The sequence below is a fragment of the Sphaeramia orbicularis genome, chromosome 9 (genome assembly GCF_902148855.1).
Source record: "Sphaeramia orbicularis chromosome 9, fSphaOr1.1, whole genome shotgun sequence".
In the NCBI taxonomy this organism is placed as follows: domain Eukaryota; kingdom Metazoa; phylum Chordata; class Actinopteri; order Kurtiformes; family Apogonidae; genus Sphaeramia; species Sphaeramia orbicularis.
In genome coordinates, this window is record NC_043965.1 from 33,520,223 (window position 1) to 33,547,633 (window position 27,411).

The following is a 27,411-nucleotide window of genomic DNA, read 5'->3' on the forward strand; positions in this document are numbered from 1 at the left end:
GCCTACCCTGAGAAACATCCCCTTGGCATATGAATGGGCGGAAAAGCTTGACGTGCCATACAAATGTCAATCTTTTTCAATTTCGTTGTTGCTGTGGCTCAAATGTATCCCAGTTTTTGATCACTAATCATCACCCAGAGGCTGCTGATGTCACAGTAAAGTCATCAGACCTCACAGACACAAACAATCCTGATCTTTGCATGCAAATACTGTCAGTGTCTACATCTAAATGTTGTGGACAACCGGAGTGTTGTGTGATGAATGTATGGCATTCATCTAAACACCTACTGTCTTCTGATACACTTCAGTTAAAGATGTTAGGTTTAATACTGTGATAAAATCTGAAGGTGATTAAAGATGCACTCAGAAGACACATCAGTCAGCAGGGAAAGCTCTAGATCTTTTTGTCTTGATATCTTTGGTGCTTATTGTGAAGAGAAGTCAGCAGGTCTGTGCAGGCCTGGTGAAAAAGCAGAGCCAGCAGTTTGTAAATATAAGCCACCGTGATTTAGAAAGTTTGCTCACCCATTAATGGAAACACTGTGGTTGTATGGAGTGCACTGTAAAATGTGCAATCATTTAGTACAGGCTTCCACTGAGGTGACAAATGAGATTCTGTATTTGAGAGCAAAACACTCATAAAGCTCAACACAATACTGGCCCTTCTCAGTGACAGACACACAATGAAGCACAAGTTGAATACAATAAAATGGAAGTGTGTGCAGTCTGGATTGTCTTCTTTATAAGTAATTATAATTTATGAAGTTTGACATTTCACAAATAAAGCACAACTGTCATTCCACATACACACAGGGGCTCTTTAAAATAACCCACAAATAAAAGAAATTAATCATATCCCATCTAGTTAAAGTCAATTAGTTAAAATTCAAAGACAAAAGATGCAATGATTAAAAAAAAAAAAAAAAAACTGAGCCACATAAATGCATTTTATTCTGTGCTCTTATACTGTTAATCAACAGGTAAATGACATTTATCATTTAGTAAATTATCATTTGCATAAGGCATAAATTCAGTGAAGCTGATAAAACATCCTAGTAAAAATGATCAAGAATGGAAAAAAAAAGGCATCATCACATGCTCCGGCCTCACACAGGACAAGTACAAGGTGGACAATTGCAACCACAGAGCTCGCAAAGCTTTACAACCAGAATTGATGTCTGTTTGTGTCCCTCATTGACCAGGCCTTTGTGTGTGCTGAGGGTGGAGAATGATGCTCTTAAAAGAAATAATGAGGCTCTGTTCAGATGTAAGCTGTGAGAATTTGTTGTGTTGCTGGGTCATGTTATTCAGGATGTGGCTTTGCAACACTGCAGACACTAGACACTCGTGCTAACAGGAAGTGAAGAAAACACAATAGGATGCAAACATAGTAAAATAATGCATACAAATCATCCCAGTCCTTCAACCCTCTTCTTCAAATAAAAACCCTGTTCTCAGGAAAAAGGAAACTTCAGAATGTGAGAAAAGGCAATCCCACGATAATAATGAAAAATACAGTGCAATACAATTCAACACTTTTGATTAAAAAATAAAACTTCAATCCATTTTCATGAGAAAATTCCCACAAACGCAGCAAAGCAGAAAATAAATTACCATCATATTTACATTATACAATATACACTATACTGCTTTGTAACTTGAAGTTTGTGTTCATGTTATCACCAAGTAACCCATTTCCCCACATTCTCCTGGGTTTAGAGTTTCTCCATGTGGTGGTGAAGCAGCAGCAGCACAGTTCCTCCGAGTGCTTCCCGAGCATCCCCTGGTTTACAGTATGTGATTAAGACAAATTAACACTCTAAGGGAATTCAGTTCCTTTGAATGTCTATCGGAAAACCACAACACTGTGCTTGCAGATATGTCTGTACACAATCCACAACACTCAAGGGTGTACGCAGTGCCACAGAGCTGGAGAAGCACAGATAAATGACTGAAGATTTTGCTAACATGTTTGAATTCTCCATGACATCAGAAGATATAGATCTGTTCACAGTCCTTGGTGGAAATGTAGACGAACAGCTACTGACACAAATGCCATACGGCCGTGTGACACAGGTTTTCAGTCCACTTCTGGGTGAGCGAGTTAAATGGGACGGTGTGGCTCCCTCCCATACAGTAGTGATGGTGCTGGATTGGCGTGCTACTCGCAGGACATGTAGTTGGATCATCTGAGAAGTTGCAGAAATGATCACCATTGAAAATATGACAGTAAATGGAGTCATGGTATCTGGGTGTGTTCAGCACATGCACAATAACCATTAAACAGAGCTACTGCTTTATGAAAATATGTCTTCACAAGCTCACTTCACAGTTGACAAAACACTGAGCAGGATGTCAGCAACAATTGGCAGCGGCTGGTGCATTACATTAGGCAGTGAGAGGATAGGCTTGTCTCATTCCTCACTCAGCACTGCAAGACTATTTGATTGCCAGCAAACAAGTGGGCTGTTTGAATAATTCATAGGAACAAACTGAGAGCAGAAAGTGGCTTCTTCACTTTGCTTTCACCTCACGGACAGAGTTTTTTTTCTTTTATTCTTTTCTCTGATGAAATGAGAATTACACAGCATTATCTTAGAGCTGAGGTATGACCTGGGATTGAAAGTCATCCAGGCATGCAAGTATTCAGCTCCTAGCTCATTAGTACCCTACTCACCTTTCATTTTTACACGAGTCCATCATAGAGTGACAATGCCTGAACAATAGAAGGGTCCGCCTTTGAACCTTCCTGAAACTCCTGCAGAGTCAGCTTCCCATCTGCATTCTGTAAGAACGACATCAAACAAATTGAAAATGGACTTCGTCAAGTCTTTTACAGACAGTTACCAGCAGGGGGCAAAAGAGGCTCTGGAGCTAAATGGTATTACTTCTGCCCTGTACTGTTAGACTGAGCTTTGCTTCAGTGCACTTGGATGATAGCCACTCTCTACGAATACAAATCACTACGTCCTGCTGTACAGTACAGCTAGTCCAATGGGCTGATCTTGGCAGTAGTGGGCTGACACAACACGCCCATGCAGGCTGCGTCTCATCTTTCACTAAAGCTGAGAAGGTTCTTGGAGCTGAGGGAGTGGGCATTAGAACCGAGGGCTGGTGGCAGATTAGACTATATATGATGTTTATAGACCACAGGCGGTATTAGTGACGCTGTGATGGCTACAGCTAACAGTTCTAAACTTAACAGTGTCCATATCAAAGCCCCCAGGGTAGCCAGTGAGGCAGGGTCGGTCCTCTAACGGTATATAAACGATCATTAATCCACTTCCTATCAGGGTCAGAAGACACTTTATGCAACTCTGCGGAAAATAGCATTAAATACTACTGTTCATCATTTCATGTTTTGACATATAGGGTAGGTAGAAGGATGGGGTAAGGGGGCGGGAGACTATAAATTAAACTTCACCCTGCTCCTTTTCGAATGTTTTCCTTTCTTTTACATAATTCTTTTTGTTGTTTGGTTTTAATGTTATATTTGAAATAAATAAACAAACACATAGAACTAACCTTGTCCATCATTGCAAAAATACGATCCACTCGCTTCTCTGGCGTGTTTTCTTCTTCTGGCAGCTCCACAGTGTTCCCCTAAAACAGTGGTGGAACATAACTAAGTACCTTTAAGTACAAATTTCAAGTACCTCTGATTAACTTAATAAAGCAATTGTATTTCTACACAACTACATCTTAGAGGCAAACATTGTGCTTTTATTTCCACTATATTATTCATTCATTTTTCCAAAACCACTTAATCCTCCAGAGGGTTGTGGGGGTGCTGGAGTCTATCCCAGCTACCTTCCACATTATTACTACTTAGTTTTCAAGACTCCTTCCTGTCCAGTGAAAATCACAGTGTGTTAAGTTCATGTTGAATGGTTGTGATAAACTAAAGGAATAGACGGTTATTTATCCTCCTACATAGGCTAAATAAACTCTTGGATTAACTGAAAAATGCATTGTCACAAAGCTGAAAACAGGCCTGTTTGTTTGAGATTATGTGGTGCTCACAGGACAGCGATACTACAAACATATAGAGATGTTATATACAGGGTTCCTACAAGACAAATTTAATACTTTTTGTTGGAGCCAAAATACATTTTTGTTTGTTTATTCCTCTTTTTTGTTTTGACCTTAATTTAATAATTTTTTAGCGGGTGTGGCTGTGATGATAACCACACATGCAATTGATCATGGGTGTCGGTATAGGTGTTGTGAGGTTACATATACCTGCCATATGATGTGGGCGGTGTGTGTAGGGACCGCCCCAAACAGCTTGAATTAAGTTGGTTGGCGTTTTCAGTGTTTTTTATATTAAGTAGCCTGTTTTGTTTATTTATAGAGTATTTTGAACGTCGATTGTGACATATTTTGAACGGCTGGACTTGATATTTGTCAATAAATGGATTAACATATCCAAAGACAAAGAAAACCATCCAGACATTCATTCATGCGTGTCAAACAATACAACAGGTTGAACCCTTTTACACCATAGTAGTGGCTAAAGGTAAAGCCACTACACTTTTTTAAGATGTTTTTAAGACTACTTAGAACAGAATTTAATGCCCATTTCAAGGCCATACTGGCAAAAATTCATGACTCCTAGAATTTAAGAGAATTTATTTATTTACTCCAATGCCTTGATTCTCACCAGGGGCTGCAAAGTCAGCAATAATTGCTTTCTAATTTCAAAATAAATTGTCAGGTTGGAAGAGGTGAAACTGAGTCGACTAATGTTACTTTCTTTGCAGTTTAGACATTTAACAGACACTTTTAAACATAATACAGCCAACAAGTTTAGGACAACATAACTTAAGACCGACCATATCAAATTTAATACCTTTTAAAGAGTTTTTTTAAGGTATTAAATGCAGATTTGTAAATTCAAGACTTTCAAGACTCTTTAAGACCCCACAGGAACCCTGTATGACTGGAAAAACTACTCAACAATGTGCTAGAATGAGCTTGACTTTAAACATTTGCATAAGTAAAGTATAAAATACATATGGAAGCTGCGGTAATATGAATTTAAACACATGATATATAATAGTAAAAGACTTAAATGACCATTTTACGTCTACGTTTACTCATAGTAAAGTATTTTTACAGTTTGGTATTAGTATATTTACTTAAAGCTGCAGGAGCTGAAATCAGAGGAAAAAGCACCAAAAATCGGAAAAAATGTGCACCTTCTTCCTACAGCACTTTCGTCTCGGTCCAACTCAAAAGACTAAAGAAAGATACATGACCAAAAGTCATTTTGTAGAAAACAGAAGGCCCCTTTTAAAGCTTCTTTGTCAAGACAAGGTATGGAGCAGTAAAGTCTTACATCTGATCAGTAATAAATCAGCTGTCAATCAAATATTTTACCCCCTCTTCCTGCATTAAAACACCTGAGATTAGCTTATTTTGTGTTATGGCGTAGATTTTTGATACCCCAAAAATTTAGTCCATGGGAATTGTTAGAATTCCTCTCAAATCACTTGAATTACAACATGCTGGAAGATAAGTTTTTCTGCTCAATAACACCAGAAAACTATGGGGAACTGCAGCTTTAAGTAAAGGATCTAGCTGTGTGTTCCACCATTGCCCTTAAACATCAAATCATCACACTTTGCACCATTCAGACAATGTAAGTTCACATATCTGATATGAGCAAAGACTTACCACCATCTGATATATGGCATCTACAATGTTTAACATCTCATCACGGGTGATGTAGCCGTCATTATCAAGATCATATAATTTAAAAGCCCCTGTATGGAGAAAGAGGTGAAAATAGGTTTTAGGAAATTACTACAGTTCAGAGACTAACAACTATATTCGGCATATAGGACCAAACTAGGATCAAAAGGCTACTCTGAACAAATGATCATATTAAATTATATATCTACAAGATTACAAAGCACACAGTTGTATTTGTTTGGAACTAGTCAAAATTAAGCAGAGAGAGGCAGCAGGTTGTTATGATGGCCTTCCAACTCAAATTTAACAGTGGTGACTTAAATTATGATCACCTTTCATTTCAACTTCAGAACTGTTGGTATTACTGCCTCAAGTTAAAGTAAACCTTCTGGGTGTAGCTCAAACGCTGCCAACACATACACTCATGACCTCCACCTTGAGGGAGCCTGCTGTTTACAGCTAAAAGCTTTTATTTTCTGTTCTCTATGAGGCTGCCAGCGCTCTTTCATATGCAATGCATGGTGGTCAATCCTGAAATCCTGTCATTTAAATGTCAAAAATTCAAAGGCAGCGCATCTTACATCTCAACTTCTCATCCAGAGTCCCTCGAGAAGTCACTGACAGGGCCTGGATGAACTCGGAGAACTCGATGCGTCCATCCTAGAGCGATAAAAAGGACAGAAAGAGGCAAAAAGGGAGAGGGAGGGAAACATTTCAGAGATAACATGAGTGTCTTCCTTCACACTTGCTGGAGATGTACTTTCTTGAACTTCTTGTGGTTCTTTCATCGTGTCCTTGCTATATTCTGCTAAAACGGGGCCAGACGCTTGCTCCAAGTCAGCTGCTATTTTTGCCCTGCACCTGGTTCTCTCCTGAGGCAGAAATATGTCACCTATGGTCATTAGTAAGATGGATGCTACTGCCTCATATTCTGAAAGTTACAGCACATAAACATGTAGGTATATTTGTGGTAAAGATGGCTTCAAATTTCTTCCAGTGTTTCTACATTATGAATGGAAATGGCAACTAATCCTGTCCAACACGGTAGAAAATCATCTGCTGTGACACTTAATTCCTCTTTCTGGAGCTTTGGAGCAAGAGGAAAAACATATGGAGGGGAAATTTAATACAAAATTCAAGGGGCACTGCAGCTTAAAAAGTTATCACGTCCAACAAGATGAGACTATAAGAGACTTCATTCATATCAAAAACTGTGGTTCATTCACAAGAAACCTGAAAAACAGTAGCTTGTGGAGATCTAGCAGCACATTGTGTAAAATGGCTTAAGAGTTGTAGAGTGGTCAGTCAATCCATAATCTCAGAACATACCAGAGCTTTTTCTTGCAACACAAAGTTTCCCCGACATTCAGCTGCTACGTCTTCCTACCAGTAAGCGCTATGATTCATGCCCGAGCGTTTCTTTCCACAGAAAAACCAAATTCTCCTCATAGCCTTAGGAACAACTGACTTTATCTTTACGAGACATCTGACCAGACAGACAATACCTAAGTCATGCATTGCTGATTACATAAGTCATAAAAACTGTTAAGATCAATGCATTCTCTGACTACAGGGTGCCTAACGCTAATGAGGGTCATAGATAAACATCAGTCAGAGGGGCCGTCTGATCTTTGCAACACAAAGCCTCTTAACCGAAGTCAATAAACCTCCAGGGGCTAAGCACATTCTAGGAGGTGCTCATCTGCAGTGTCTTCCAAAGCACAGTTTGATTTATCCTGTACAATTACAATGAGTTAGGCTACTTAAGACTTAATTAGCTCGTAAAAAACTTGTTTTAGTGTCGTCATGTCAAATCGTGACAGTGTTCCAACATGACTTTTGTTAAAGGACATACATATTCTAAGTATATTAAATTTAAAAAAAACACATTTTTTGGGTTAATCCACTGACAGCAGAGGAGTCGAGCTGTTTCTAAAGTATTTTTCGAGCAGCTGACTGAGAAAATTATGGTTTCCTATGTTCTACTAAAATGATGAGAGACAACATGATGAAGAAAACAGACAAAACAGCAGAAAGCACCACTCTGACATGTAACTGATCAATTCTAGCATGTTTGATGAAAAATACTGGCTTTAAGGTTATGCAGTCAAAATGTAAAACCTCATTCATTCTAGCACCCCCTTGTGGTTTACAGGCCACTACAACATAAAACAGCACCAGTCAAACATATAAACTAGCAAGTTGGTGAAAAAGTGCAGTTCACAAGTCAATCATATGAACGCATAAGAATGTTCATTACATCTCAATCTATTGGATCCTATATCTTTTTTCTTATGTAACCTTTTTTTTTTTACACAGTGTTTAAAAAAAATCTGTCTCCAGCTGTCTGTAATGTAAACAGTTGCATCTTTCAATACCAGTGTCTCTACAGCCCACCACAGAATGTAAACATTACAAAAACAAAACATTAATCCTTCTGCAGTTCATTACAAATACAGAGCTTAAGATTAATTGGCTTCACAACTCATTTTTGATGCCTGCAATGAAAAATTTGCACCTCACTATCATACAGAGTTCTAGATATTCACTTGTGGAATATGTATACCAAGTTTCAAGCTGGCGAGTTCTAGTGCATAATAATACACGGAGACACAGATGAATGCTGGTGAGTCGACGGTATTGTCAAGAAGTCTACCGAATAGACCGAACAGAAAAGAAGTCTAGAATTTTATATCAAGCACTGTTTATATCAGTGTATTACAAATCTTTACCTTTACTTTTCTTTAATAGTTTTTGTCATTTAGATGATATTTTGTGCTGTTTCACACACATGCAGGCAGTAACTTTGCATGAAGACAATACAAACAGGTGGACAGAAGTATAGGATGGTAATTTAAAAAAAAAAAAAAAAAACTACAGAATTACTTTATCTTGACATGTGCCAGGATAGAAAACTGTATATATATACAGTGGTAAAGATTTTTGGGTCTATTGCTCTACCTTATTACTAACACAAAAGTCTGGGTTACTATTATGATACTGTTGAAGGTGACTCATTTTTACGTCACACAAGGCACCATTTATAGAAAAGAACTATGTGTCAGTTCTGTGTGTATCAATTCATTCATTCTGTGTCTATATTTGTGTTATCAAAGCCCTCCATGACATGCAAAAAATAATTGTGCTGTGGCAACCATACAATTGAAAGAATAACATAAATAGAGTTCACATTCTGCCTACAATACAGTATATATCATGTACATAATGATAAAGAATTTCAATACATTTTACTATTCACACTAGTACATTCCCCTTATCAGCCTTGAAACAATGGATCTGTTCTGCCAGCCTCCTACTACGTATCACGTTGTATTATGTTGCACACTATGTATTATGTATGTTGTTTCAGAATGCAAAATTATCAGAGTTAATTCAACAAGAATTCTATACCATGTTGCTCAGGCAAAGGACACTGCTGTTCTCACACAATGCTCTTACCTGAAGACCCTTAGATTAACTCTGCCCTCATACTTCGACAGACACTTGATGCTTTGAACCCCCCCCCCCCTCCCCCAAGCACAAACCATTGACAAAGACCAACACTCTAATTTCCATCAAACCTTTTCTGTTACCCTGTAGCAACAAAGGTATTTGATCATTTCCTACATCATAATGGCAACTGAACGTTTTAACTGGATTACAAACCTTGTTTTCGTCAAATACATTGAAGACGAAGGATGCAAACTTGGTGGGATCTCCAAATGGAAAGAACTGCTTATAAATCTTCTGAAAGCCCACAGCATCAAGCTGCCCACTTGGACAGTCTTTAATGAAGCCTTTATACCTGGAAAAAAATACATGGAATATTATTATGGGTCTTTATAAAAACGTGACATTTTTAATAACAACATAGAATGAAGACCTCCTCAGTTTACAGTAGTGATTCCTGTTTTGGGTTTAAAGAGTGGGCTTGATTAAATAGATAAAGTGCAAAGCTATTTGTCTCATTCACAGATAAGACAATCACCCTAATCCAATAGCAAGCCCAGAGTGGTTAACTCTAATCAAATTACTCTCTAGTCCTCCTTTGATGGCTGATAGCTGATAGAGAAGTCTGAGAGCTTCCTTTCGCCCCTGGAAATGACATATCTACAGAGTGACTTAACATCTCGATTAGTCTAAATATAGAAGCGTTTCATAAGCAATTTCAAGCGCAGTCACTCAAAGGTAGGCAATTTCCTTGTATGCCTCCATAAAGGAACACGGCGGAGTATAGCTAGACTGTAATGCTGCAGGTCAGGGACCAAGGAAGTGTGCATTCGCTTTAGCAAAAATAAATGCTAGATGAAATAGCAGTGAAATAATAACACTCTCAAGTTATAAAAAGCACTGCAAAAAGCTTTTGCTCTTGATCATCAGCAAAAATGACGCAAGTTCACACAAGGGGGCATTGCTTGTTCATCTGTGATTCAGTTAAGGCTGTTCAAAATAAGCCTGGGCTGTAATTAAGGCCGGAGAGAGAGAGAGTGTTCTGAACAATAAAGGCCAGGAAAGATTTCTTCCACTCACACACAAGCTCCTCACTCCTCTTAAAACTCTTTACTTTTAATCTGCCTTGGAGATAATGGAACCAGTTCCATACGGATGGAGAGATGGAGCGATGCAGTGAGAAACAGCTGGGGAAACGTTCAACAAGAAAAGCATCAAAAAGAGAGCAAAACCATGTAATTCCCACATTTGAATTATCTGGAAATATAAGGGGGAAATGAAAGCCTAGCCCTCTATAATACAGAATACTACCTAATTGGTATTCAAAGAGCAGAACACGCAAAGCATATCATAATCCAAAGATGACCTATTTCACCTGAGGTCTTTCTTTTTAAATGTGCTTCAATAGAATATCTGGAAGATGGTATAAAAAAAATACACAATACTCTAACATACTCTATGTCTACTGTATGTATCACATTTGTGCATACATTACTGGATGTTAATGCTAAAAAGAGAGTGAAATACAGAATGTACTCATACAGTGTATGTGCAATCTAATTCCAACAGCTTGCACTGTTTTTGCAGAAAAGAATAAAAATCCATCCATCCATCCATCCATCCATCTTCTTCCACTTATCTGGTTAAAAATTGAGACACAAGAGCTTTACTGAAAATGTCAATGTTTATATCAGTCTCAAACATGTTATATAAAATAGACTACTTAGATTTACAGAGGAAGTGTGTATGTTTGTCACAAAGATTATATTATTCCTCTTCTATCAGTAGATAATCATCTAAAAAAAAATTTATATTAAAATCAGCAACATAAACACTAAAAAACATAAGATAAATTGAAAATAGAGAAACTGACACAACTATATTGTGAATCTTGGTACAGTGCAAACAGTAGACACTCTACCAGGGCAAACATGCTTGCCTATGCCTAGTGTCATCTGTTCTTAACCAGAATCACCCCATTTGCCAAGAACACATCACACAAGTCTGACTTTGTGACACTGGTGCTAAGACACATACACAGTCAGACTGTACTTGAAATACTGTAACAGTTCCACTACGCACTGTACTTGCAGAGACATAGCAGGCATGACTTTGTGCATGAGGCTACAATGAGGAGCCAGCATGAAGATAAAGTATTTATTACTGGCACTTGCTCCCACTCTTTGGCACAGACTATGGTGGTTTGCTAAAGAGTTGTGCAGGATGTTTCTCCTGCTCCTGCCTAGCTGGCAGGAACATCACTGCGCTATGGCATTTTGTTATTGATTTCAGATAAGCCTCAAGCATACTAATGATGTTCCCTTAGTGGAGAATTAGAAAGGGGAACAAATTTAATGCACAACACAGGCATTTATCTAACCCTGCTAATTCTTCTGTGTCTGTGCCTGTGCTCTAATTACACGCCATCTGGCATTTCCCCTGGTAAAATTCCCTCTCATCCCTCACACTCAGTCGCGTTGAGTGCTGTTGATCTTCAAGTGAGGACTCATGCAAACTTTCCTGTGAAAGATGCAGAGTGATGGTGAGCTAACTGGCTCAACAGCCAGGGGGAGGAGGTTTAAGAGGGGTTGGGGGTATTCCGGCCCAGTGCACTCAGGCAGCCCCAGAGATTGGCCAGATCGAAAGCTCTGAACCTGTCAATGCCCAGTGATATCTAATGCTGCTGCCACTGCTGCTGTTATGTGGCAGTGAATAAGCCCTGGCTGCCTACACCGTAAACCCCTTAACAGGAGATGAACAACGACTAGCTCTTGAGGCACAGCTCTTTTCATGCATGCAAAATTAGGTTGTGAAAGGCAAAACGAAAGCAGGAGAACTGAAGTGTGAACATGGAACAGTGATCACTTTATTACAGTGGTCCCTCTTCTGATATAGTCTATTCTTTAAAAAAATAAAAAAATACAATGGCCCAGCAGCAACATACATAGAACAAAAATGATGGCTACGCTTTCGCTTCAGTCATCTCTGTAATGAAGATGCATTGTCTATTCTCTGCGTGCCAGTAGCTTTGAAACCATGCCTTCAGAAACACATTCAGATATTCACGCCTTAACAGTAATCATCCTTCTCACCACTTCTCTGTGACTTATCTCAGCCCAGGTGTCTTGCACTTCATGAATATATTTCATTTTGATATATGAAAGTATATGGTAACACGCTAAGTACAGGCTAAGAACAGGCTAAGAACAGACAAAGAAAGACTTCTACACGATGATACTGGTGTGGGTCACACTGACTAAGAGGTAAAGAGTCTGACAGGCAAGATTACTAAGTGACAGCTATGTGAAGGGTCAGCAGCATGTAATCATTAAGTGCTTAAAAGTGAAGCAACCTTATGCCCCCTCTATTTGTCTGTTATCACACATCCATTTTGCAAATAGCCAAAAAAAGGTTGTTGAGGAATGCAAAATGGAAATGTTTGTATCAGTGTTATCAGGCTTCAAAGTCGTTCTATTTTTAGAGCTCCTCTGTCTTCAGGGTGATGTGAGGAAGATGGCTTCAAGTAAACTATCAAACTGACTGTAAATATGTTTTCCATGGATTTCTGAGACAAAACCCTTGGCATATCAAAATGGATTTTACAAGTAGGCAGCCTCCTTGATACGTCTATGCAATGGTAGAAACACATGCTAGCATATGACTTGCATCAGTAATAGAACATTTTTCACTAAATTCTTTAGATGAATGTTCTCTACTTACCACTGCTGTACCTCTTTCTCTGTAACTGTAAGAGAAAAGAAGAGTGACATTAGAGAAAAACTCAGGCTGTCCTAGAAAAAGTAGCTTGCTGTTGAAACACAACAGAGGAGCCAAGCAGTATCCTCGTTAATCATGTTGGCCCAGTCCTTTCCAACACCGTTCTTCTTATTAGACCAAAAAATTTTAAGCATCACCATGCAATAATATAAAATAACCATGTTTAATTAAGTGTAGAATTGAACAATTATAGTATCTCAACAGAGGAAATTAATAATAATTTATACAGGCCAGTGGAGTAGAAGTGAAACTCCAGGGAGCCACCAAAACAAAGAAAAAAAAGAAAAAGGAAAAAACCAGCAAGGTTGAGGGAATGAAGGTCACAAACAGATTTAAGAAAGAGAACAGTTTAGAAAGCAGGATGTGTTATCATGCCCACACAAGCCCTATTATCAGCCACTATCTAATAAACCAATCCCTCATGGTTTTCTCTTGTCTCTTTACTTTCTCTCAAGTAACCAAAGCAATTTTCAGCTCCTCGACTCCTGGGGTTTCTAATGAAAACAGGGGCTTGAAATCAATGGCATTAGTTCAACCAGGTGGTCCTTTGAGAGGGACTTTCCAAATTCATGCTGCTGTAAGTGCGAGGATAGATGTCATTCAAAGTCACTTCTACTGGGTCTGGACAAGTGAGAGCCTTATGAATGCAACACTTGGGTAGCTAATCAATAATTTCTACTTTAATGTTTAACCCACAGGTTCTATGTAGAGAGAAGGACAAGACTTAGGCCCAATCCCACATCAGCCCTTGGCCCTCCCCCTTACCCCTACCTAGGGCTGGGCGATATGGAAAAAAATCATATCATAATTAGGGACACAAATTATCGATTAATCCATTAATCATTAGTTGGTTGACCTTATCGATCGATTAACAATTAATTGATAAGCGGCGATTTTCCTGAGAACCTGAATTTCTTTTTCAATATGGTCTATAAGAATAAAAGCTAAATATTGTTTATGTACATCATGAAAAAAACATGTCATATTCCTTAATGATTGATTTATTGAACCATTGGATACAGTCAGTGTTTCCTGTGGAATTCATCTGTTGATGTGGCAGTGTGTAATCGGTGTGTGTGTGTGTGTGTGGGGTACTCGGCCACACGCACACCAGGGGATGCGTGTTGTTGGTAACCGCGCGTGCGTCACTTTCCATCCTACTTATAATACTATAGGGGTACGGGGCGATGCAGTCCGTATCCCCACAGAAGTGAAAGTGAAACTTATTGCTCATTTATCTTTTCTCTACCTCCTGAAGCTTCGTAAACTTTAATTTGCCCCCTCCCCCTGCTTTTTCCTGTGTCCACCAGGGTGACTGCAGGACATAATGTTCGGCATACTTGTGTCCTGCATCAGGAGCCTGGAGGATGTTTTAACTTCTGTCCCACTGACCAGATAGTCCAGATGACTGTGGACTGGACCAACCTCCAGGGAAAAGGCTCCAATCCGATACCGACCCCTCATTTGTGCATGTATTTAGGCGGGGGTGCACCACTCCCACAAACAGATGGGCCGGTCTGTGTTTGGCTCCACCATGTCCATAAAGACATTCTAACACATCAACGCCATGATCCGGTTCGATGACCGGCTATCCCAGTCGCAGCACGGACAAACCGGCAGCCTTCGGACAGGTGTGGACAGGTGGACAAGGGCAATTAACCAACAATTAATAATTTAATCGAGCAAATTCTTATCGACAATTAATCGTTAGTCGATAAATTGTTTACATCCCTATCACAAAATTTTTTTTTCATATCAGATGATATCGATATGTATCACGATATAAATCAAATCACTACTTTTGTCAAGTTTAAATTTTCTGTTACTCCTAAGTTTGGTGAGAAGACATCAGAAGGTTATTTTTGATTTAAATATGACTTATTTTCTGTCAGAGGTTAAACATGACAGATGTGCTGAAGAACATTAAACAACTGTTTAAACAAGTAAGCAAACAACACATCATATGGTGACTGACTAGATAGGCCCATTTAAATACAGAGATGTAACTCATATTATATTTTCGCTAATCTGTGTATGATATTTGCCCTATCTAAGTGGTGTAGTGTGTGCAGAAGGGGTTCGTGGGTGTGTGAGATAAATCTGGTGCCATTTCACTGAGTAGAAGCAAAGTTATTTAACTTTAAATACTTAAAAATTTTCCGATTAGCACTTTGCAGACAGTCCCTAAACTAGTGCTCACTAACTGGCTCCACATTCAAGGCAATACCGTCCGTTGTGCCGAATTCTACTCCCTGCCGAAAATTCCTCGCCCCTTCCTAAGTCGGCCATGAAGAGGACAATGTGCATCAAATTCACCCTTTCACAACTTGCTGAGAAATGCTCCTTGCTCACCCTGGCTGATTAATTTTTCCCTTTCTGACTGTAGGGTATGAAATGAATTGTGAATTATTCAACCTCTTAACACCACCATAGCTGTGTAGCAATTAAGTAATAATAATATTATACGATATTGCTGTTTTGTTTTTTATCTGTTTAATATTAAAGAATGTGCAAACTGTAAGGTATATAAAACCAACACATACACAACACACAAAATATACAACAATAAAAACAGATACTGCTGAAAAGTACATCACCCGCGGCTGAAGATGCCGTTTTCGGCAGGGAGCAGAATTCAGCACCAGATATTGCCAAAAACTGCATCCCCCATCAGAATAAGCTTTCAAGCTAAAGGAGTGAAATGACTTTAGCAGCCCACATTTGGAGCTATTCTGGTGTGACAGGGTGAATTTGGTGCACATTGTCCTCTTCATGGCTGACTTAGGATGGGGGAGCTGTTTTCGGCAGCTGCTGTGTGATGCTGTTTTCGGCAGGGAGTAGAACTCAGCACACCACCGTCTACGATTGTTAAGGACCGTTTGTTTGGATGAAAACGGGGTTGTAGTTTCCTCTCTGTGTTACCAAAGCCACATAGAGCCGTCACTTGTGTCTCAATGATGATTGACCGATGATCTATTGAGCCGCGAAGTGCAAATCTGTGAATCTCTTGTCATCTTTACTGTGGTAAGTGTTTACATTCTTCATTCACTAATTGTATCTCCATATTGCACTGAAAGGCCCGAACCCAAATGGTTCACATCCTACTTTTCAAAAACCCGGTCGCCCAAGTTCTTGGTCACATTTTCTCCTGAGGGAATGCTCATTATCTCCGGCTGCAGCCCAAACATTAGCGTGAGTACCGCAGCTGCTCTTACGCCTGTGCTGTGTGCATCAACCTAACTTGACATAGCTCTAGCGTCATTGTTTGGTGCGGTGCAACTTAATTATTATTGGCTGGTCTTATGTCTGTCAAAACATAGATGAATGAATTCTATCGAAATTGTATTAAGCATTTCTCATATTTCTATCGTGGAAAAGTTATATCTCGATATATATCGTTATCGTTTTATCGCCCAGCCCTACCCCTATCCCTCCATTTTTCGTGTTCATGTGAAGGGGTAGGGGTGTCCCAATTGTTGATGAGTCTGAGGGAAAGGGCTGGGGGGGGGGGGGTTTGGCCCTTGAAACAGAGATTTTTCAGTACCATGACAAGGAAACTGTAACAATGCATGTTAAGATTCTCATTTTAATATCCCACCTGCTGTGATCAGTATACCCTCACTGTAAAAGGAAAATGCATGCATAAGTGGAAAGTAAAACCAGCCACTGACAATTGACCTTTCATGGTGATGACCTAGTGTTTAAAAACCCTGGTACTTCTGTACCAGCCAGGCATCAGCTAGCAGAACTCTGGAAGTGCGGTCTGTTGTCTCACTATATCTATACATATGTAAAAAAAAATATCCTTGCTTTAACCCCGATTCAGTGATTTTGTGTTTTGCTTCAAATTGTGTCCAGAGTGCAAGAAAACTTCCATGACAACCACACTACAAATGTAGGGGTATGACAAATCTCCCCTAATTCTGTTCAAAGCATTAGAAAGATAAAGGTAAACACAGCAAAAAAGTGCACCAGTGTGATGAGAGAAACAAACAAAACAAAAAAAGGATTTTCTTCGTAAACAACTTAATCATGTGATCAAACATTTAATGTCGTTTCAATGTGTTACAGACCGCATTTCTGTGGTTGATAGCCACAAAAACATGCCCAATGCCCCTGCAACAGAGACAGCTGCTGATGTTATGGTGAATTCTTTCAGAAACAAAGTTGTCGCATCTGTTTATAGCTGCATCGATGACTGCTGATGACGTAACAGGTCTCAAAGGATTGTCCCATTTCATAGGGGAATGTTTCAACCCCAAGTGTCGAGTAGTAGTAGGTAGTGCCAAGTGCAAGGGCCAAGGGGTAGGGGTGGGTGGGGGCCAAGGGGTGAATTGGGATTGGGCCTTTAACTTACTAAAAACAAGATATTCTAAGATGAATTATCCTGCACCCACATGCTGCAGAAAAAAGTGGAAATATACTGTACTGATCATGTAATTCCAAATATATTCCTTAACTGAGATAAAAAAGGATTAAACTATAAATGCTTCATTTTGGTCCACTCCATTACTAGTGCAGCTCTATTGCACTCATCATGCAGAGGCTATTGATAAGGAGGTCAGGTCAGGTAGTCTTTTTTTCTGCATAAATCTCTACGTCAATTTGTTCTGCTCAGCATTTCACCAGGAAACGCACCATGTGACCCTTCCTGGGCAATAAATGTCAGGGTCAATCCCATGACTGTTAGCTGAGCCAAGTCACCATTAAATTGGCCTCAAAAGTCAGTGCAGACAAAAATTGAGGCAATTTGCCATGAGTACAATTTAATAATTTTTTCTATTACATAACTCAGTCAGAGGCAATGGACAATAATGCAATCAGCCAATGCAGGAGAGTGCAAGACACACTCAGCTGGTTGGCCCTGCAGGGTCTGCTAGAACACACTCAGCTTGCCCTCTTATCACTGTGAACCTCTTCATGGTTTTGACAACTTAAAAATCATCAGGTTATTATTTGGGCCTAGTTTGAGTCCTGCAGCTGTTCTAATCGGTCTTTCCAGGTGATGCTGGAACAGTTATTTGGAAAAGCACTTCTGAGTTGAGTCATGTTCTCAAGTAAAGGTAAGGCTGTGACCATTATTCAGTTTTTTTTTTTCCTCAAAGAACAGGAAATCATTGAATAGACAGCCTTTTTTTGTTGTCTTTGGAAAGGAAAGTAGTACACAGCATATATTACATCAGAATTATTTGCTTATAAAGACAGTGCAGCGGTAACAAAGAAGCCGGATATATTGTGTTGAACTGAACAGACCTTGGTTCTTCTCCAGCCTTGTTGGTTGTCTGTCAACACAGAGGGCATTATTTGCGAGGAAAAAATAGCCTACTTCTTTTACCACTCATGCAAGAACACACACAGCCAGAGAGAAATGAACTAAGTCCCCAATCTGTCAGAAAAACCAAAGCAAAGAGTAGAGTGGCAGACAAAGCTTCTCATGGGAGAGCAAGAGGAAGAAGCAAAAGAATGAAGGAAAGTAGAAATCATAGAGTCAAGCAACACCAGAACAGGGGAGAACGATCACGCTGCGAGAGAAAGCATGGTGCCCCTCTCAGCAATGCTAACCAGATAAGATCCTAATTATACTATTCCTTTCCCTGTTCAAAGAGGGCAATTAGGGGATAAAGCGAGAGAGACAGGGTGAAAGGGTAAGGGAGAAAGAGAGAGGGTGAGGGTAAATGGGAATGAGACAGAGAGAGAGAGAGAGAGAGAGAGAGAGAGAGAGAGAGAAAAAAGGACAGCAGAAAGCAGCCCTGCCCAGCACGAAGCCCAATCTTCCTCCACAGCAATTTCCTGCCACAACAGCCTTCCTTGGTTCTGCTGTGGAGAGACCCACCACACAAATAACACTGTCATTAAGCAGCCAATGGATGTCAACTCCCACCCACACCTGCGCTGTGTACTGCTTAAATATTGATACGCTGTGCTCCAGGAATAACACACAAATGATTAATATAGCATCTTGGGAACAGTAGACATTATATTAATTGTTAATGTGTTCAATGCTGATATTTGAGTGAAAAACAGTGACAAGAGACAATTATTTTTGAAGGAGATTTCCTAAAATATCCCAGAAGGGGGCAAGAGCAAGAACAATCTACTTGTGTTTAATATTGCAGACAACTATTGATTTGTTTGTGTCTAGAAAACTGATTTCACATACACATACTGTACTTGAACCCTACACATGGTACTTCTTGGTAGTTCTTCTAGATTTAACTCGACTTGTTTCACGCTTTCAGAACTGAAGAAGTCTCTTAGATGAGACACTAAATGCTTTCAAAGGAGCAAACAAAGTCCAGTTGAACCTAGAAGGACTACCAAGAAGAACGATGACCTGGCCAATGAGAACGTACACAGACTATATGTATATATGTATGGAGACCATGTATATAATTATTATGCATGATACCCTCATCTGTAAAACCCCCAGCTTGATTGCTGATTGGAAAAAAAAACCTCAGCATCTCCATATTCATAAATCCCTTCAGCATCATTTAAAGATGCTGATGACAACTTTTGCAAGAACTTAACCAATCAAATTTGCTGTGCATCATTAAAATGTACATTTTACACAAACAACAAGCTTACTCCCAGCTGATATTTAGATGCATCTCATTCCTGAAACCGGAAAGACCATCAGGTATTCACTGTATGGCCCACATAGATTTTCCTCAACAGAAAACATGATAAACATTATAATTAATATAAGGTCATTATGTTGCAGGCTGAATATTCATCACACAATAAACACTTAACATCTGAGCAAAGCATTTCTTCCTACACAGTCCTCATATATGAAAGGAAAAAATTGTGTGATCAGGATTCCCTTTCCATAGAAAGAAGAAAACAACTAGAGATACTCACAGTAGGTTTTCCTTGTCAACTCCTCCACCACCTCTGGCTTGAGCTTGCTGTTTGATTTACCCATGATCTTCAGCTCTCCTCCACACCCCCAAATCCACCTTGGCACGCAGTACCTGTTACTACCTCCTCTCCAGTCTGCTCCTCTGCCAACAACATACACAAACGTGGGCCAGTTTAGGTGCAATGACACCAGAGAAACAAGAGAAATACACTATTGTTTTTGTTTGGAGAAAAACGCTACTCCCATTCAAGCTACGTGAGTATATCGTTGTGTGTAGTGGGCTTTAGATGTGGTCATGATCTGCTCAATCATCAGCCCAGGCACTCCAGACAGACAAGTCAAACCCCAAGGGCCCTGTGAAGTAGGGCTGGCAGGTTGTTGAGTCTATATGAGCCCTGAGTGCCTATGTGACCGCTTCATTTCTTCACAGCAGTCCGTGGGCGAAGAGTGGCGTTTGGATGCGTTGCTACCTTCGTCCTTGGATACAAGAGTCACTCAGTGGCTGGGTTAAACACGCTCACTCCCTCACAGTCATTCTCTGTTCTTCTCACTCCTCCCACCCCTCCTTTCCCACCACTATCTCTATTGCTTTGGGTAAGTTACTGTAGAAAAGAATCCTCCCTCTCGACAGCTGAGATAAGGATATGTGTAAACCAAAATACAATGAACAGAGCTTGCCTTGGATGTACTGTTTAGCACTTTTCATTCACTCCCAAGACTTTACCCTGGGATTTATACAGACTTAACAGTTTGAAAAAAAAGTAAAAGGTTCCAGATTTCATAAAAAGTAGGGTTCCTACATAGTTGTACATTTTTAAATGCCAACTGAAATGCAAAAAAAAGTCTGGTCTTGCTCTTAAAATAAGCATGTGAGCTGTCTACCAAGCTTATAGGCGGATTTGAAGAGTGACAGTTTTCTTTTCTCCTCCATTCTGACTCATACTTCTCTCCTCATACTGGTTGTCCTCACGACAGCAATGGTATGGTGATTTCCTCCTTTCTGTCACAGCAGACAGAAGATGAGGAATAATGGAATTGCTTTGTATCAAGAGCCTGGCTATGGCATGCACTGATGCTTAACCACAGCAGCTGTCTGAGCCACAGAAAAGGAAACTCACTAGGTACCTTCACTGCAAACATCTGTTCTCCACGCCCATGACCAGTGATGTCCTTCTGTGGGATGCCATGCTGGTAATCACCATTTTGGGCTCGCTCAAGCCTTGGCTTCCTGGATATTGCTTAGGCACTAGGAAAATAAGCAGACAGACAGCAATTACAAAGGGAATGCTCAAGCATGTCATATGTTTTGTAGAAAAATGGTGGAAAATGCTTTCACCGAAACCCACAGACATATTAAGAGCACTTAACTGGAAAAATACTCAAACCTGGCAACAACCTTTTTACTAAGCTGGTGAGTGTTTAGGTGAATTAAGCTGAACTTCTATAAATATTCACAGGCTAAATGAGGAAATAATTTATGAGACTCATGTGAAAAACAGGTGGGAAGGAGCATAACAAAACTAAAACGTGTTAATAGCTAAATTCACAGCAAATAAAAGGGATTATGTTAGCAAAAAAAAAGAGGCGCGTGCTTGGAAGTCTCCATGTATGTTGTAGTTTACAGCGGTGGCGTAATGTCGCGGTAGCAGCAGGTGGGATGTTGCCAGGCAGTGCCATAGCAACATACAGTTTATGGCTACAGTACACAGCTAATGTGCGGGAAGCTTTGCTAGTCATTGTACTCGTAGGGTTTATGTACCCACGCTGTTCCCGGTTAAGTTTAGTAACAAAAAAAATACATATATACACAATGAAGCGACTAAAAGCTGTTTAGCCGAAAGAACACCCGTGGTTTTACCTGAGCTGCAGAAGCGTAAACTCGGTGTCCAGTTCCAGTGAGTCCACACAGCGGAGAGCCGTTGTCCGTGTTCCTCCGCTGCTGCGCGGGCAGGGCTGTCTGAGCTGCTCCGATGCCGCCGTCAGGGAGTGACGTTTGCTGGCCCCGACCCACTCTCCTCAGTCAGTGCCAAACACACACACACTGACGCTGCGGTACCGTTGGTCACACACTGACTCTTTGTATGCTTTAACGGACTTAACACGTGTCATCCGTTATGCGGTGTGGGTTTAAGCCTCCTAGCGTCACTTTTCTAAAAGGCAGATATGGGAGTGTGGAGCTGCTCCTTTGCCCTGATGTGTGTACATGTGCAAGGCATTCCTTTCAGTTCCATTGACAAATTGACTCCAAAAGGACTAGATCAGTATCATCCCATCTTTAGTTTGCAGCTGAAAACTCCAGTCCTATTTGTTCTTGCTAGAATAGATCCCATGTGTTATTATGTTTTTTGTTAATGAATGGAACATTTTCTGTCTCTTGTTCATTCTAACCCTTCATGCATAGTGGTCACTATAGTGGACAGCTACTCTACAGCTGTTCTCTTGTGTATTCATGGGTTTTGTTGTTTCAGTTGCATATCAGCCAACACAATGGACGATTATGCACCATCCCATACACTGCAACTCATACTTGAACTTTATGTTCTTGATAAACCTGATCTGCAGTAACATGACTGAGTGTAACTCAATTGCTAATTGTTATGAGACTGTAATTAACAGTGACTGATGTTTTAACATCTGTGCATGCTTCTCCTGTTTTAATTGTCTTCATTCTTTACTGTTGTTTTTATTTTTAAACTGTTTTATCTGGCTTACTTATTTTCTATTTTTATTCTATGTTATTTATTGCCTGTAGCACTTTGAGATTTTTAGACAAAAATGTAAAGTGCATTACAAATAAAATTTATTATTATTATTATTATTATTATTATTATTATTATTATTATTATTATTATTATTAATAAGTTTTCTTAAACAAAAAGGTATTTTTTATATTGTCTCCTTGAAGTGAGAAAGAATTAGTATTAGAGTATGATAAAATGTGAGAAAACATCAGATCTGCTGCATCAAAAATGTTTTTGTTTTATTGTTTTCACACAGTATATCACTGATATTGCATTTTAAATACATGTTCGTTTGCTTCAAAAATTTAACACTACCACAAATGAGTGGATGTTTTTGTAACTCCATGAAAAACAGGTTAATTTAAAAAAAAACAAACAAACAAAAAAAAAACGATCTCATTGTTTGTTTTATGCCTAAAGAGGAATAAAAACACTTAGGAAAAAAATCCTGACTAAGATTCTGATAATTCATGCATCAAAGAGCTAAAGGTGTGCATTTTTTCTTTTTAGATAAAATATGCAAAATCTACATATTTTGATAAGATGAATTGGAAAACACATAACAAAGGTACTGGTTGCTTAATGTTTTCAAGCTATATCATGAAGTTTTATGATCAAATATGAAATATTCTTCACTCTACCCAAAGGGAAGTTTGTCTAAACAATTGCAGAACAATATGTGCAGACAATACAATCACACGCATCCACACAAAACAGATGGAGAACAACTCTATTAGTGTAAATGATATTACGTATAGATTATGGAACAATATATGAAACAAACTATGATTAGACTAAAAACAACTGAGACCAAACTTAATCAACTATGAAGGCATAAGATCAATAGAAAAATAAATTATGACTAAATTAAAATCCGTTCATGCATAGGTTGATACAGATGAGCATTACTGATGCCCAAGGGGAAATTCACTTGTAATCCGTTCAATAAAAAGAAAGACAGAAAACCATACAAAGATGCATGATTGTATAATAGGTGTATAAATCATAGACTAGGCAGAAAAGCTTTTTTATCCACTGAAATTTGTCTTCACTGTGGCTCTAAAATGTGAATAAAAGCACAATTAAAAAACGCAAGTTAAACAAAGAGCATAAAAACACAAATTAACACAAGTTAAAAACATAGAGCACAATATGTGACACTGATAATGTTATTCACTGAATTAAAACCATTTTCTGATACATTTTATTTGATAGATTTGTTAATTATGTCATTGGCAGTTGAATTAATGTCAGTGCTTTCCACAGAGTACAGTATTTTAAGACAAACCTTTTGGATAAATACCTGTCCTCTCATTTATTTATAAAACTTCACATTTTAATTCAATACGATACATTGGAAAACTACAGTCAATCAGCACTTTTGACTTGATTTTCATTCATTAGTGACTCAAATTTGGTTACTCTTTTTCTGGGAACATTTTGCAAGCATGACAGCACATAAATAAAAGGTTACTTTCATGCACTGACAGAAAATTCAGGTTAAGTGTTATCTAAACATAGCCTACTATAATTATTGATTTGGAAAGTACAGGGCCAGCCAACTGAGAAACAGAGCAACATAGAAATGCAGAAAAAATGATTTATGAAGCAATAAGGAAAGAGATTTAAATAGGACAGAAGCAAAAGATTTATGGTCTCCTCTTGTAGACTATTGATTACTTATTAGTCCATGTGAAGGATGCAAGGACAAGTAATTCTCCCATGAGCCTTAATTTATTGCATTTGTTGAACATCTTTGTTGCTTGTCATGGGCTCCTTGTCTCGAATGAATCCAAACTTTGCAGTCAGATCTTTTCCTGTGCAGCTTATTAAAATTCTGTTCCCATCAGCAGTACACCAACAGATGTTCGGTTATAGGATTTGTCAATTAACAACTGCTACACAATCGTTCTATATCCCAATAGGAGCTTTCTGCTCATTCATGGGAGGGTTGCGACTAAATGTAGGCTGTGTGACTTGGCCAGTTTAGTATTCCGTGCCCTTCCCTGCAGTCTCTTATTGAAGTCGGCTGCAGTTACAGTAGTCTCACAGGAAATAAAGGGAACAAGGCTGAGGAGAAAGAGGCCATGGTAAAATGGGGTAAATTAATTAATGGATGATCCCTAGTTTTTCTTTCATCCTTTAGCCCAGTGAGGAAGTGGAACTTATGGCAAGCTTCATTCTCTCTTGAAACAGAATTTACCTTAACCCTGTCTGCAAATGTAGGCTATTCACACATCTTTCACTGTTTACCACCAACAATTTTCGTAAAAAAAACAGAAAAAAAGTATAACGAGCTAATTAGCTTCATCCATAAACTGCTATTTACAAAAAGATGATTTTGTTTTGAGCAGAGATGATCAAATTTGCAACTGTTCTCTAATTGACCCTGGGATATAGTTTATATTCTGTTTTGCTTTCAGCTGTTTTACCGATAGAAGTCACAGGAGGAAATACAGCACATTTTTGGATCATCCCTCTCCACTCTTATGAATAACACAACAGTGCTTCCAGAAACAAATATATTCAGGATGAAACATGTCGCTGTTGCCACAAACTCCTTATCGTATTTGCTAATAGTTGACCAGTCATTGCTACTAAAAAAGCATGGACTTTCTTCTGCAGATCACACACTGATGCAGTAATTCCTGCGTCCATCTTCTCAAATTCATATGCAAATTACATCAGCATATCCCCAGAAAACAATCCTGTATAATCACTTGCAGATGTTTGTCCATTTGTCAAAAACCACACACCATAAGGATTAAATCGAAATCAGCTCAGAGACATCAGTAAATGCTCCTGCAGCATCTTTGAATCAATATGATACACTGATATATGGTATGCTAAAACACCTGGGGGACTACTGGGGGGAAAATGCCAGGAAAATATATGTATGTTTTTTAGTGCTTCTGATTTTCAGCACACATGATATCGCATACTCACTGGAAAGTTATCATTGTAGGTTTGACAATATATCATAAACACCATATTTGTCTTAATTAGTACTGAAAACACAAAGAGGTAGTAAAAACAGAGAGAAATATTCAGCAGATCAAGCATGAGACTTTTATATTACATCTTGAAGAGAGAGTTGCACATAAACAAAGCTTATGACATTTTAGAGAAAGAAACCGATATATTTAAAAAGCATGAAAAACAGATGTTATGAGGCTGTTTGGTGGTGATGTTTTTATGTATCGCTGTAACTTTGATTCAACATCTGATCCATCACTGTGGCAGTTTCAGGCTATAAATAGTCACGTACCAAACTTTGAACAAAAATGCAGCTTCAATGAGTCGGACAAGAAAGGTGTGCTAGATTTAAGCAAAAGTGTGACTATAATAATTCCCATGGTGAAAAAAATAGGTTTTATTTTGCTGGCTGTTACTCTGCCAGATCTGCGCTTAGTAAGAATACACAAGGTTTGAATGCTAGATATTGAGGCATTCTTGTTCTAAATAGTCTGATGTTGGTGGTTTTATTCATTAAATATTCAAATATAAAGAGCTGGATGATGTTTTTTTTTCTCATATACAAGGCGCATGTGGACAAAAACATATAGTTTTGGGCCACATGAATCTTTTACAACAGTGGTGACAGATGGGCAAAATGACAAAGAGCAGCAGATGTACGAGAATCTGTTTGTGTACAAGCCAGTACCACTCTACCTAAATGCATCTCAAAATGAAACACTGATAGGTTGACAGACTGCACAAAAGTCTAGCCATCCAAATATCCACCCATGGAAGTTACAACTAATTTAGCTTTTCACATGCTTTTAGTGAACAGTTCTTTTGGTTTTTCCAGGACAATTCGAAGAAGCCGTATAAATCCAGACGTCAAAATATTTATTAAATCCTTCCAGCACAATAGAAGACACTGTAAGTTTTAGTGTTGCATGAGTTACTTTAAAAAAGGACTACAGGACTTTCTTCCTCTTCACTAACTGTAACCAAGCAGCATTTCCTGAGGCTTCATCTGTTGTGCCCACTTGAGTATCCCATATGGCTAGATATATATAATTTAGGACATCATAAATATACAATCCCTTCCCTTCTCTGGAACTGACATGAGTATGAGAATCCAAAGACACTTATCAAAGCCTGTTATGCTTGGTAAATCCAGCAGGGCATTGAGGTTTTAGTGGAGCAGTGATGCTGGTGTAATGCCTTTGACACCCAGCTGTTAATTCAGACTGACAACAGCCAGATATCTGGCAGACTAATGGCAGATGGGGCTTGAATACGAGCCTCATGGAGATAAACTAACCACCCTCAGGAAAAAGGAGATGGACATAGAGAACAGAAAGGAAGTAGGATCTGGGATTCATCATGAGAAATTGTTTGTCATTATTATAGTAAGTATTGAATAGGAACAGTAGGACAATGTTGCCAGCCATGTCTTCAGCAATCTTTTTTTTTTTTTTTTTTTTAAGATACTGTCTGGACTATGAGTAATCTATACTTTCCTACCACATATTTTAAAGCAAATTTCTCTATTTGTGGAATCGGTGAAAGAAATGTATTATTATGGTTTTGTGTGGAGAGTAAACAAAATGATTAAATCAGAGACACACAGGAAAAATGGCCAATTCTTGCTTCATCATTCTTGTTCTATTGTTTGCATCATTTCCATTGAATACCTCTGGTCTTTTAGATAAGCAATTTAGCGTAAGATGAGGGTTCACGTCTCTCATGGACATAAGGGATGTTATTTTGTTCCATTCGTGTGGAGGCGTGTGACAAGTGAGATTGCTTCTGCTCCCTCCCAGTTTCTTTCAGTCCATCTACAGGGTCTTGCCTGCCCTCTGATGGCTCATAACGGTTAAAACACAAAAGACTATTTATGTTTTTTGCAATGAATCATCAGTGATTGCA

The 27,411-nt window shown here is 38.9% G+C and overlaps 1 protein-coding gene across 3 annotated transcripts; it reads right to left on the reverse strand.

Annotated features, from left to right (window-relative positions):
* Window positions 1-932: 932 nt before the first annotated feature.
* On the reverse strand, window positions 933-21,831 carry ncs1b (neuronal calcium sensor 1b). Of its 3 annotated transcripts, none has more exons than XM_030143855.1 (10): window positions 21,648-21,830; window positions 20,908-21,035; window positions 19,789-19,931; window positions 12,868-12,892; window positions 9,364-9,502; window positions 6,279-6,357; window positions 5,680-5,768; window positions 3,526-3,603; window positions 2,678-2,785; window positions 933-2,189 (listed from the first exon to the last, which is right to left on the reverse strand). In XM_030143855.1, exons 3-9 carry the CDS (start codon window positions 19,850-19,852, stop codon window positions 2,687-2,689), a joined length of 573 nt encoding a protein of 190 aa, XP_029999715.1. In that variant the 5' UTR covers window positions 19,853-19,931; window positions 20,908-21,035; window positions 21,648-21,830; the 3' UTR covers window positions 933-2,189; window positions 2,678-2,686. The 3 variants fall into 3 exon arrangements, with proteins under 3 accessions (XP_029999715.1, XP_029999713.1, XP_029999714.1); XM_030143853.1 differs by having other exon boundaries at window positions 20,915-21,035; window positions 21,648-21,828; XM_030143854.1 differs by lacking the exon at window positions 933-2,189 and adding an exon at window positions 2,196-2,565 and having other exon boundaries at window positions 20,915-21,035; window positions 21,648-21,831.
* Between the last annotated feature and the right edge of the window lie 5,580 nt (window positions 21,832-27,411).

Bases quoted from the DNA above. Each gene is read 5' to 3' on its own strand.
- ncs1b (XM_030143855.1), bottom strand. From the start codon at position 19,852: ATGGGTAAATCAAACAGCAAGCTCAAGCCAGAGGTGGTGGAGGAGTTG. The intron at 3,604-5,679 runs GTAAGTCTTTGC...CCACTGTTTTAG, and splicing joins ATGCCATATATCAGATGGTG to GGGAACACTGTGGAGCTGCC. The intron at 2,786-3,525 runs GTTAGTTCTATG...TCGTTCTTACAG, and splicing joins TTTTTGCAATGATGGACAAG to AATGCAGATGGGAAGCTGAC.